Below are 13,370 nucleotides of genomic sequence, written 5' to 3' on the forward strand. Positions count from 1 at the left end.
TTTATCTGTGGCATGTCATCTCCTTTGAAATCTGGAAGTGCTGGATATTTTGAATTCCAAACCCCTGAGTGCACAATGTGAGTAGGTGATGACTGATGTAAACTCAAGGAAATGAAATGTGGAAAGTGCACCTTTTGCTGGGGTACAACATAAGGATCTTATCTATACTGAACAAAAATATAAAAACGCAACATGCAACAATGTCAAATATTTTACTGAGTTACAGTTCATACAGCCCACATCAACAGCATCCTCCCGGACACCCTAGACCCACTCCAATTCGCATACCGCCCCAACAGATCCACAGATGACGCAATCGCACTCCACAATCTCATCACTAAGCTAAGGACTTTGGAACTAAACACCTCTCTCTGCACCTGGATCCTGGACTTCCTGACGGGCCTCCCCCAGGTGGTAAGAGTAGACAACAACACGTCTGCCACGCTGATCCTTAACACTGGGTCCCCTCAGGGGTGTGAACTTAGTCCCCTTCTGTATTCCCACGACTGCGTGGCCAAACACGACTCCAACACCATCATCATTAAGTTTGCTGACGACACAACAGTGGTAGGCCTGATCACCGACAAGGATGAGACGGCCTATAGGGAGGAGGTCAGAGAACTGGCAGTGTGGTGCCAGGACAAAAACCTCTCCCTCAATGTGAGCAAGACAAAAGAGCTGATCGTGGACTACAGGAAAAGGTGGGCCGAAAAGGCCCCCATTGACATCGACGGGGCTGTAGTGGAGCGGGTCGAGAGTTTCAAGTTCCTTGGTGTCCATATCACCAACAAACTATCATGGTCCAAACATACCAAGACAGTCGTGAAGAGGGCACGACAAAACCTTTTTCCCCTCAGGAGACTGAAAAGATTTGGTATGGGCACCTAGATCCTCAAAAGGTTCTACAGCTGCACCATCGAGAGCATCCTGACCGGTTGCGTCACCGCCTGGTATGGCAACTGCTCGGCATTTGCTCGGTAAGGCGCTACAGAGGGTAGTGCGAATGGCCCAGTACATTACTGGGGCCAAGCTTCCTGCCATTCAGGACCTATATAATAGGTGGAGTCAGAGGAAAGCCCATAAAATTGTCAGAGACTCCAGTCACCAAAGTTATAGACTGTTCTCTGCTACTGCATGGCAAGCGGTTCCGGAGCGCCAAGTCTAGGACCAAAAGGCTCCTCAACAGCTTCTACTCCCAAGCCATTAGACTGCTGAACAATTCACAATTCAATCGCCACCAGACTATTTACATTGACACCTCCCTTCTTGTACACTGCTGCTACTCGCTGTTTGTTTGTTACCTATGCATAGTCACTTCGCCCCCACCTACATGTACCCCTGCACACCGACTCGGTATCGGTGCCACCTGTATATAGCCTCGTTATTGTTATTCTCACTGGTGTTACTTTCTATTATTACTTCTTATTTTAGCCTACTTGGTAAATATTTTCTTCTTCTTGAACTGCACTGTTGGTTAATGGCTTGTAAAGTAAGCATTTCACGGTAAAGTCTACACTTGTTGTTTTCGGAGCATGTGGCAAATAAAGTTTGATTTGATATGAGGTTATGAGGATCAGTCAATTAAAATAAATGATCTATGGATTTCACATGACTGGGAATACAGATATGCATATATTGTGCCTGCCCATACCATAACCCTACCATAGGGAACTCTGTTCACAACGTTTAGATCAAAACCGCTCTCGCACATGATGCCATACACATGATCTGTGGTTGTGAGGCCAGTTGAACATACTGACAAATTCTCTAAAACGATGGAGGCGGCTTAAGGTAATTGAATGTTCATTTCTCTATCTGGCAACAGCTCTGGTGGACGGACATTCCTGCAGTCAGCATGCTCCCTCAAAACCTGAGACATCTGTGACGTGTGACAAAACTGCAGATTTTACAATGGACTTTTATTGTCCCCAGCACAAGGTGCACCTGTGTAATGATCATGCTGTTTAATCAGCTTCTTGATATGCCACACCTGTCAGGTAGACCGATTATCTTGGCAAAGGAGAAATGGTTACTAACCAGGATTTAAAGACATTTGTGAACAAAATTGGAGAGAAATAAGATATTTGTGCATATGGAACATTTCTGAGATATTTTATTTCAGCTCATGAAACATGGGACCAAAACTTTACATGTTGCGTTTATTTGTTCGGTGTATTATGGATGTTGGTTCATGAAAGATATTTGAAAAATGCAAAGTGGAGACAGTCAGAACTCATGTGTGGAACACAGTTTCATTATTCAGATTCAATCAGAGCCAACTCAAAATATTTATACTGACAAAAAACAACCACCATTCCTTCATGAATCTAGGGGAGAAGAGCCTTTCTTATGGCCTGGGAGGGTGTATGACACCCAAGAGTCCCTTAGGGAGTCCTTTCAACACAGCTCTGTCTCCAGACAGGTGATCATGTCACACAGAGTCTGCCAGGAACAGGGTAGTCTGGAGGGACTTGCTGAGAGCTGGGGTCTATGGTGATGGAGCAAAGGCTCACTGGCACTGGAACTGGCTTGGCTTCGTTTTTTCACCAGCAGCTGTCTGTCCATTTATATGATGGCCTGGCTGTCATGGCACCAAGGGAGATTGGGGCTTGGGTTACACAGGGGGAGGGGAGGGGGGTACTCGGGTTTAAATGTATATGAAATGTGTAACTTGAGAGAAAATCTAAAATGTTGAAATATTTATCAAATCAATGTGTAACTTGAGAGGAAATCCAACATCTGTGCAGTGCACATCATCATGATGAGAAATATTCTAGCCCAGGAGTCCTGTCAGATATCTACATGATATATGGCAACTCTGAATTAATTTATCTAGTCTAGATATTCACCATGTCCATAATAATTAATTATTTAGCCACATTAGTTTATGAACATTTTATTAACACATGAACACATCAATTAGTAATTTATGTCTATTTTGTTGAGATTCTGATAAACTACGCTATTCAAAAGAATAGGAAAATCAGTCACAGTGAAGGCACCACCTGCGCGAGCAACAAGGGCCCGGAAAGAGCTGCGTAGCGAGCTTGCTCGTGCGATTAAGGACAAAGAGAGCCCAAATCTGTCCACATTGAATAGATCCTTAATTATTAAGCAGGTGAGTAGTTTTTGCATGGGGGGGCAATGAGTGTCGGATTTAGTCAAGATAAACATAAATTGCTATATTATAAGATTCTTAATGCTTAGGTTGTTATAAGTGTACTGATATAAGTGTAATGCACGTGACATCCGGGCAACTGAGAAAAAAAAAACTTTTTATCGGAGTTGTCTCCTGTAGGCGTTCGAGACTGTTTATGCATATTCATGAGGCTAGCAAGCGTCTCTCCATTGAATACAGTCGGTTAACGTCAACCCCCCCCTCATCGAATATTAAAAACTATATTTAAATAAGGAAATGTTTCCACCAATCCAAAGAGAGGAATAGGCTGGAGCTTGACAGCCCGCCATTCCCCTCTGTGGACAACGAATCGCATTGCTTATGTCTCCACCCACAGATCGCGTCATTATATCCAAATCTCTTATATATTCCACAAATATACGTCACGTACATTATGCAGTTAATTTACATAGCTAGCCACATAACACCGCCCAGTAGGACGAATATGATAATGTTTCTATTCTGGGCTGCCTTTGAAACAGTAGTGGGTGGAAAAAACCGCTGGAAAAGTTTGGGAGAGTGTGACAAACCAAGCGCTTCGAGAGACAAGAATCGAAGCTCGTTGGGCTCTTTGCCCCAATTTTGGATTACGATATGGACGCTTTGAAGTCGGCTGGAAGGGCAATAATTCGGAGCCCCAGTCTCGCTAAACAGTCATGGGGTGTGGGCAGACATAAAAGTAAGTAGTATTGGTAGCAAGCTGACAAGCTAGCATGTGGATACTAGTGAAAGGTAAACGAACATGTTTGCTATCTAGTCGTCTTTCCTATGTAACTATTTCAACGCTGGGTACCGAATGTAGCTTCCTGCTGTATTCCCCGATTTGTTCCTCTGTAGCTAGAGTAAAGTTCAGTACTTAAAGTGAAGATCATACCTAGTCTGAAAGTACTTATGCTCACTAACACACGCATACCGACACACATTCACACTCATATGCAGCTGCTACTCCGTTCTTACGCATATTATCTATCCTGATGCCTAGGCACTTTATCTTGCTTTTATGTACATAACTATCATACCCCTGCACATTTATCTGGTACTAGTACTCCCTGTATATTCCTACATTCTTGTATTTTATTCCTATTGTTACTTTTTTGTAATTATTTTGTAACTATCGTTGAAGGGATGTAAGCAAGCATTTCATGATCAAGTCTACACACCCGTTATATTCGGCGCATGTGACAAATACTTGTACATTTTACTTTTTTCATGTGATTGCTGATAGATCATTAAAGCTAAAACGTGCTAGGAAGATTGTTTGGCTATCATACCAGGTTTTCCCCAGGAAGCGTCTAGCCAGAATAGATTCTGACCATACTCTTGCTTACAGCTGTACTGGGGTCGGACTAGCCCAATATTGGACTAAAGGACCCTAAAGTTACTCCTTAGTCCAAGGAACTTGCATGTTAAGTTTAAAGAGAATTGGCACTGGAAGCCAAAACGGCCAAATAGCCTACTCAATCTAAACGTGAATCGATTCTCAATTCCGGTATAGTTCTAGAAACATAAATCCCTCAATTTAAAAATCACAACATTTTTTTCACAAATGACAAATACACACTTACTGTACACTGTTTCAACACCGTTGCAGGTGACAACACGTTTTTGGCGTCTGTGTTCAGAAACACAGATGGCTAATTAGCACAGGTAATCCACTGTTTTCCATAAACAAATGCTGTAACATGGAAATATGGCCGTGTGGGAACACTTACCCTATAAAGGTGTATCAATTTAACCATTTGTTTTTGGAAATACTTTCTCACCGATATGAAAGATAAGGTCCTTATGCTTCCAAAACCGTACCGCAAGCGATGCCTGTTAATGTTCAGACGAAGCGTCGCAGCTATTAACAATATTCCATGCTACAGAAAACGCCTTGATCCAATGACTCTTATGTGTATTGTAATGGAACTGAGTCATGGTCAAGGGCTAGGGTCGGACAGGCTTCCTGTTTAGATTAAGACACTGTGGAGCCGGCACGAGATATGGCTCAAAAAACAAATCTTCTACATGTTTTTGTGAAACAGAATGTGTAAAGGAGTGGTAGCAGGGAGGTCTTAGAGGGGGCTCGATTTAGTTTGTTTTTGGTTAACATGTAGCCTAAAAACCAACAAGCTGTAACACCTTTCAAACACATACCACCTTTCAAACACATACTGTATGCTCCACACTTGGGAAATTGGCTTAAAAACAGACTTCTTTACTTATTTTATTACACTGAACAAAAATAGAAATGCAACAATTTCCTAGATTTTTACTGAGTTAAAGTTCATATAAGGAAATCAGTTAATCTAAATAAAATCATTAGGCCCTAATCTATGGATTTCACATGCCAGGGAGGGAATAGGCCAGGCCCAGCCAGCCAATCAGAATACGAATTTCCCCAGAAAAGTGCATTATTACAGACAGAAATGCTCCTCAGTGCGGTCGTTGGCAGACTTGGTAGCATGATGCCACACGTGCCATGCTGTGCAATCAATGCTTTGTTTTGGTCCACTTTCTCTGGGTGAATAATGAGGCTTTCTAAAGGCCTACTTCCTGTCCCCAGTCTCTCCCTGCAGGGATGATGCATGGCCAACAGCCAGGGTTGGTGGAAGCTGATAATGGCCATATATAATCATGGTTACAGATTTATCAGGGCAGCATTGCATCTTCATCTTTTATGTTGTTTACCTCTATATGCAGGTCATGTGGGCCCTGGCCTGTGATAGCCTCAGGTCTAGACCTGCATTTCCTCTCACCCACACGCTGCCTATTCCTAGCAAGGTCAGGTAGTGTTTATGGCCAAAACACTGATTTAACTGCCTCTTGTTTCTATGTGGTTATTTCAATACAGCATGGCTAATGTAGAGTGTACTGCTAGCTGCTGTTAACTTGTTTCAACTTGTCATAACTGGAAGCATACCACTGCTGCAAGATAGTCTGTGTTTTGTTGTGGGAAAGTGATGCATGCTGCTTTCAATGCTGAGACCAAAAAAACAGAAGTATTCAGGGTCTTGTTATTGAGATGTCTGGAGTCCATGCAAGGCACCACCAAGTCCAAACACACCTGGATTCAATGTTGGTGTCCTCCACCCCTACATGATAGAATGTTTGAGTCCCAAATAAAGTAACTTTGGGCACTCATGCTTTGGGCTTGGCCTTGTACATGCATGCCTATTTTGTTTTGGCATCTATGCACAGATCCCCCCCAGTCTCTTTTTAACCCTGCCTTTATTTGTTCCTAATGTATTTATCCCATTGAGATTTGAAGTGTTGTTTTCAAGAGAGACCACTCAAGTCTGCAGAGCATAATTCAAGGCATTCACAGCTGTGATTCTCCCCCACTTAACATACAGCTTGACTAGTTGGGCGCATGCTTGCTATACAACATTAAAACCCATTCGGTCTGTCTACAATCAGGCTCTCAATGTTCTTGATAGAAAGCCTGATAGCCATCACCACTGTTACATCCTCAGAATGCATAAGCTCCTGAGTTGGGATAATCTTGTGCAATGTCTTGTATTCAAGATCCTAAATGGCCTGACTCCCCCTCCACTTAGTGCTTTTGTCAAACAGAAACCCAAACCCATGGCAGCAGATTCACAAAGTCTGCCATGAGAGGGGACTGTATAGTTCCCTTAAGGAAAAGCACCTTTTGTCAAACTGCTTTCTCTGTTAGAGCTTCCCATGTCTGGAACACACTGCCGTCAGACACACAACTATTGCAACTTCACAAAAAGCAAAGACATGGCTAAAGGACAGTCAGATTTGTGAACATAATCCCTAGCTGTGTATTGTCACTTTCCATGTATTCCAAATCAGTGTTTTAAGTCACATGTACAAGGTTGCAGGTATGATTGCAGTGTACAGTGAACATCTTAGGCTTTAAGCTTCAACATTCAAATTATGAAAATGGTAATAATAAACAGTATGCAAATAGCACTATATACATAATAACAGTGGCATTGATGAATAAATAAATGTTAATTGGGGTGGAGGGAGAGTAAAGACTGAGGGGTGGGGTGGAATGGCCATCACCAGCATGATCATTGAGTTTAATAAAAACAAATGTTTTCATTTTTTAAAAGTAATATACAGTTAAAGTCGGAAGTTTACATACACCTTAACAAAATACATTTAAACGCAGTTTTTCACAATTCCTGACATTTAATCCAAGTAAAAATTCCCTGTTTTAGGTCAGTTAGGATTACCACTTTATTTTAAGAATGAAATGTCAAAATAATAGTAGAGTGATTTATTTCAGCTTTTATTTCTTTCATCACATTCCTAGTGGGTCAGAAGCTTACATACACTCAATTAGTATTTGGTAGCATTGCCTTTAAATTGTTCAACTTGGGTCAAACTTTTCAGGTAGCCTTCCACAAGCTTCCCACAATAAGTTGGGTGAATTTTGACCCATTCCTCCTGACAGAGCTGGTGTAACTGAGTCAGGTTTGTAGGCCTCCTTGCTGGCACGCACTTTTTCAGTTCTGCCCACAAATTTACTATATGATTGAGGTCAGGGCTTTGTCATGGCCACTCCAATACCTTGACTTTGTTATCCTTAAGCCATTTTGCCATAACTTTGTAGGTATGCTTGGGGTCAATGTCCATTTGGAAGACCCATTTGCGACCAAGCTTTAACTTCCTGACTGATGTCTTGATGTTGCTTCCATATATCCACATCATTTCCTCCTCATGATGCCATCTATTTTGTGAAGTGCACCAGTCCCTCCTGCAGCAAAGCACCCCCACAACGTGATGCTGCCACCCCCATGCTTCACATTTGGGATGGTGTTCTTCGGGTTGCAAGCATCCCCCTTTTACCTCCAAACATAACGATGGTCATTACGGTCAAACAGTTCTATTTTTGTTTCATTAGACCAGAGGACATTTCCCCAAAAAGTACAATCTTTGTCCCCATGTGCAGTTGCAAACCATAGTCTGGCTTTTTAATGGTGGTTTTGGAGCAGTGGCTTCTTCCTTGCTGAGCGGCCTTTTAAGTTGTGTCGATATAGGACTCGTTTTACTGTGGATATAGATACTTTTGTACCTGTTTCCTCCAGCATCTTCACAAGGTCCTTTGCTGTTGTTCTGGGATTGATTTGCACTTTTCACACAAAAGTACGTTAATCTCTAGGAGACAACGCATCTCCTTCCTGAGCGGTATGACAGCTGCGTGGTCCCATGGTGTTTATACTTGCTTACTATTGTTTGTACAGATGAACGTGGTACCTTCAGGCGTTTGGAAATTGCTCCGAAGGATGAACCAGACTTGTGGAGGTCTACAATGTATTTTTTTCTGAGGTCTTGGCAGATTTTTTTATTTTTTTTCTGCTGTTGATTTCCCCATGATGTTACGCAAAGAGGCACTGAGTTTGAAGGTCGTCCTTGAAATACATCCACAGGTACACCTCCAATTGACTCAAATGATGTCAATTAACCTATCAAAAGCTTCTAAAGAAATGACATTTTCTGTAATTTTCCAAGCTGTTTAAAGGCACAGTTCATTTAGTGTATGTAAACTTCTGACCCACTGGAATTGTGATACCGTGAAATAATCTGTCTGTAAACAATTGTTGGAAAAATTACTAGTTGATGTCATAACTGACTTGCCAAAACTATAGTTTGTTAACAAGAAATTTGTGGAGCGGTTGAAAAACAAGTTTTAATGACTCCAACCTAAGTGTATTTAACTTGTTATGGATAGGGGGCAGTATTTTCACATCCGGATAAAAAACGTACCCGATTTAATCTGATTATTACTCCTGCCCAGAAACTAGAATATGCATATAATTATTAGCTTTGGATAGAAAACACTCCAAAGTTTCTAAAACTGTTTGAATGGTGTCTGTGAGTATAACAGAACTCATTTGGCAGGCCAAAACCTGAGAAGATTCCAAACAGGAAGCGCCCTCTCTGACCATTTCTTGGCCTTCTTGATCATCTCTATCCAAAACAGGGGATCTCTGCTGTAACGTGACATTTTCTAACGCTCCCATAGGCTCTCAGAAGGCGCCAGAACGTTGAATGATGACTTTGCAGGCCATGGCTGATTTTTTAAACAGCGTTTGACATGCTTCGAAGTACGGTAATGGAATATTTTGAATTTTTTGGTCACGAAACGCGCCGGGCGCGTCACCCTTCGTTACCCTTCGGATAGTGTCTTGAACGCACAACAAAACGCCGCTATTTGGATATAACTATGGATTATTTGGAACCAAACCAACATTTGTTATCGAAGTAGAAGTCCTGGGAGTGCATTCTGACGAAGAACAGCAAAGGTAATCCAATTTTTCTTATAGTAAATCTGAGTTTGGTGAGTACCAAACTTGGTGGGTGTCAAAATAGCTAGCCCGTGATGGCGAGCTATCTACTCAGAATATTGCAAAATGTGCTTTCACCGAAAAGCTATTTTAAAATCGGACACCGCGATTGCATAAAGGAGTTCTGTATCTATAATTCTTAAAATAATTATGTTTTTTGTGAACGTTTATCGTGAGTAATTTAGTAAATTCACCGGAAGTGTTCGGTGGGAATGCTAGTTCTGAAAGTCACATGCTAATGTAAAAAGCTGGTTTTTGATATAAATATGAACTTGATTGAACAAAACATGCATGTATTGTATAACATAATGTCCTAGGAGTGTCATCTGATGAAGATCATCAAAGGTTAGTGCTGCATTTAGCTGTGGTTTAGTTTTTTTGTGACATTATATGCTAGCTTGAAAAATGGGTGTCTGATTATTTCTGGCTGGGTACTCTGCTGACATAATCTAATGTTTTGCTTTCGCTGTAAAGCCTTTTTGAAATCGGACAGTGTGGTTAGATAAAGGAGAGTCTTATCTTTAAAATGGTGTAAAATAGTCATGTTTGAAAAATGGAAGTTTTTGGATTTTCGAGGAATTTGTATTTCGCGCCACGCCTATCATTGGATATTGGAGCAGGTGTTCCGCTAGCGAAATATTCCATTACCGTACTTCAAAGCATGTCAAACGCTGTTTAAAATCAATTTTTATGCTATTTTTATTTTATTTTTTCTCGTAAAAAAAGCGATCATATTCCGACCGGGAGTCGTTGTTTTCGTTCAAAGACTGAAAATGAAAACATGGAGTCGTCTCGTGCACGCGCACCCCCGTCTCATTGTTCTCAGATCGACCACTCTCGACCAAATGCGCTACTGTTTTTCAGCCAGAGACAGCAAAGTCATCATTCAACGTTCTGGTGCCTTCTGGGAGCCTATGGGAGCAGTAGAAAGTGTCACGTTACAGCAGAGATCCTTTGTTTTGGATAGATGGCAAAGAAGGCCAAGAAATGGTCAGACAGGGTACTTCCTCCACAGAATCTTCTCAGGTTTTTGCCTGCCATTTGAGTTCTGTTATACTCGCAGACACCATTCAAACAGTTTTAGAAACTTTGGAGTGTTTTCTATCCAAAGCTAATAATTATATGCATATTCTAGATTCTGGGCAGGAGTAATAACCAGATTAAATCGGGTACGTTTTTTTATCCGGCTGTGAAAATACTGCCCCCTATCCATAACAAGTTATTAAGAGTGACAGAAATTGAGGTGGCAAATGTTAGTGGTCAATCGAATCGCCTATGTGAATGCTATTAAAATAATTGAGAAAACAAGTGATGCTAGTGGTGGTACGGGACGGACTACAGCCTGTAGTTAATGTGTGCTGCTAGTCAAAAGATACCCTGTGTGTTAACAAGTTGGATTTTGTCGCGTTCATTGCCACAGTTATACACTGTACTGCACTAGTCTCAAAGAAGTCTAAGAAACTGGACATTTATTGTGGCTGCGGCAGAAATGTTTTTGGGACTTAAGGATTTTACAACTGAAGACTTACAAGGGCTTTCTGGTGCCGGAAGACCCGCCCTCCAACGTTCCCCTTGAGCCTGTGTAGGGAGCAGATCTGTTTTTATTTTTTAACAGAAAAGTTGTTTTGATTTAGTTTATTTAAAAATGTTTTTTTTTGTTGGTAGTTTGTTCTGATTTTGGGAATCTTAATTCCATCCCGCACAGTAGGTGGCGGGATGCATATTAAATTGTGTGATCGCCAATATACCATAGAAGATGGCACAGTCAAGCTAGCATCCTCTACAACCACAAGTCAATTGACCCTCCGCTAAGCCCCCCCCTTGGTTATTCTTGTTGACCTTGGACAACATTTTCCATTTCCCCATACGAACCACTGCCGAAATTGACCATATTGTACGTGTAGGTATGTACGGCAGGACCAAATCGGAAAGATGGTGCCTAACATCCGATTTAGACCAAACATTTTTTTCTACCAATGAGTTAGTCATTAGTATTTCAAAGAAATGGTCAAAAGCTCATGAAACATGGGACCAACACGTTACATGTTGCGTTTTATATATATTTTTTCAGTATGGTAATGTTAAAATATATCACATTACACATTTAGTAATGATGGAATGCATTTTAAACTTCACGCATAGTAACACAAAATAATTGTATTGCGATAAGTGGGGGGGAGAATCTGAACAAATGACAATTTTCACGCTTCTTGTACAAATCATCCTAAAGTATCTAAAAATGTGTGCCACAAATGCTAAAAAGTTAGCATTTGAAACAGTGGCCATGTAAACAAAACCAAAGCATGGGTTGCTGTCATACCTGGTCCACAGACTCCTTACAGGGTAAGAAAACCAATATGTAATTGTGTAATATGGGTGAACTAAAATTGACAATTTGGGTGCAATCAATTAGCGTAGTTTGTCAGAGATCAAATGAATGCTTATTTTATCTGTTTCCAACTATAGAAAAATGTTCAGAACAATCTGAGATGGTGAGTGTCGTGGCTTGCTGAAATGACATGGTATGACATTTTAGCCAAGTAAATTTGTTTTTTTTTTAACAATTTTGTTTTTGGATAAACTCTGTTTTTGCAATGCCCTCAATGGCTTCCATGCGTTTTAAACGTAAGCCTGTCCGAGGTGTCGGACTCGACAATGGTTGCGATCCATTGGAGTGCTGCGATTGGTTGTCCCACATTCTGGGGTGGAGATTAGTGAAGGGTCAATTGTGTCTCTGTTTTCCATCCCCTGCCTGACTTCAGCATAGAATAGAGCGAGACTCCTACACCGTGTGCCATTTCCTGCTGACAACAAACGGCTCTCGTGATTTTGGCAGTGCTGCTGATAAAGGCTTACTTTGCACAGCTATTGTCTGATTCGCTTTAGTTTGTCTGAAAAATGTTCTCTGACATCACCCTTTGAAAGCTTCTCAGGGCATAACATTTGGTTTATTTTCTTTCTACTTCCTTTGCTCTACAATTCCACATTTTATGTCTGTATGCCTCTGTCTGCGCTTCAGACACAGTGCCTTAGTGCTGGCCTAGGAACTGTCACTGTTACCTGCCTGGAGCCCTTTCTACACTGGAAAGACTGGATTTAGAAGCTTGAGCAGTTGATCCAGGACGTCCATAGATGGACCCCTGGGGAAAGCCCCAAGTGGATGTGACCTGAGGTCATGTTGAGGGGCAGAAACCATTTGACTCTTTAACCATTCAATGTGTTGGTTTATCAACCAATATAATGGCACCGGAGGGATGGCTGCTGTTTTACAGACTCCTAACCAACTGTGCTATTTTGTTGAGTTTTTTTGCATTGTTTGTAATTCATTCTGTACATTATACTGCTGCTACCGTCTCTTATGACCGAAAGAGCTTCTGGACATCAGAACTGGATATAGATTTTATTCTTTTTTTTCTTTAATGAGTCCGACGTGAAGGATATACTGCTTTGTCAAGACAAGGCCCAAATCTGTCTTCAGCGTGAAGAAAAGACAGGGTGCCTTGTAAGAATTGCACACGTGAAGGTAAACTGGACGATCTACGATTTAAGACTCCTACCAAAGGGACATTAAAAACTGTAATATCTTATGTTTCACCAAGACGTGGCTGAACGACGACACAGATGATATAGAGCTGGCTGGCTTCTCCATGCATCGGCAGGACAGAGCAGCTACGTCTGGTAAGAAGAGTGGGGTTGTGTGTCAATTTGTCAATAACTGCTGGTGCGCGATGTCTAATGTTAAAGAAGTCTCAAGGTAATGCACGCCTGAGGTATTCTACCTCATAAGCTGTAGACCACACTATCTACCAAAAGTTCTCATCTATATTATTTGTAGCTGTCTATTTACCACCACAAACCAATGCTGGCACTGAGACCGCACTCAA

The 13,370-nt window shown here is 41.4% G+C and overlaps 1 protein-coding gene across 3 annotated transcripts in view; it reads left to right on the forward strand.

The window, feature by feature from the left end:
* Nucleotides 1-3,597: 3,597 nt before the first annotated feature.
* The window catches only part of LOC106579967 (low density lipoprotein receptor adapter protein 1-B-like), a 75,498-nt gene continuing 65,725 nt past the window's right edge, over nt 3,598-13,370 (forward strand). For all 3 annotated transcript variants that reach the window (XM_014160569.2, XM_014160478.2, XM_014160652.2), the window contains exon 1: nt 3,598-3,857. In XM_014160569.2, coding sequence (XP_014016044.1) covers nt 3,773-3,857 — 85 coding nt within the window. In that variant the 5' untranslated portion in view covers nt 3,598-3,772. The remainder of the gene's footprint in view (nt 3,858-13,370) is intronic.

Source organism: Salmo salar, chromosome ssa01, assembly GCF_905237065.1.
Source record: "Salmo salar chromosome ssa01, Ssal_v3.1, whole genome shotgun sequence".
NCBI classification, from domain to species: domain Eukaryota; kingdom Metazoa; phylum Chordata; class Actinopteri; order Salmoniformes; family Salmonidae; genus Salmo; species Salmo salar.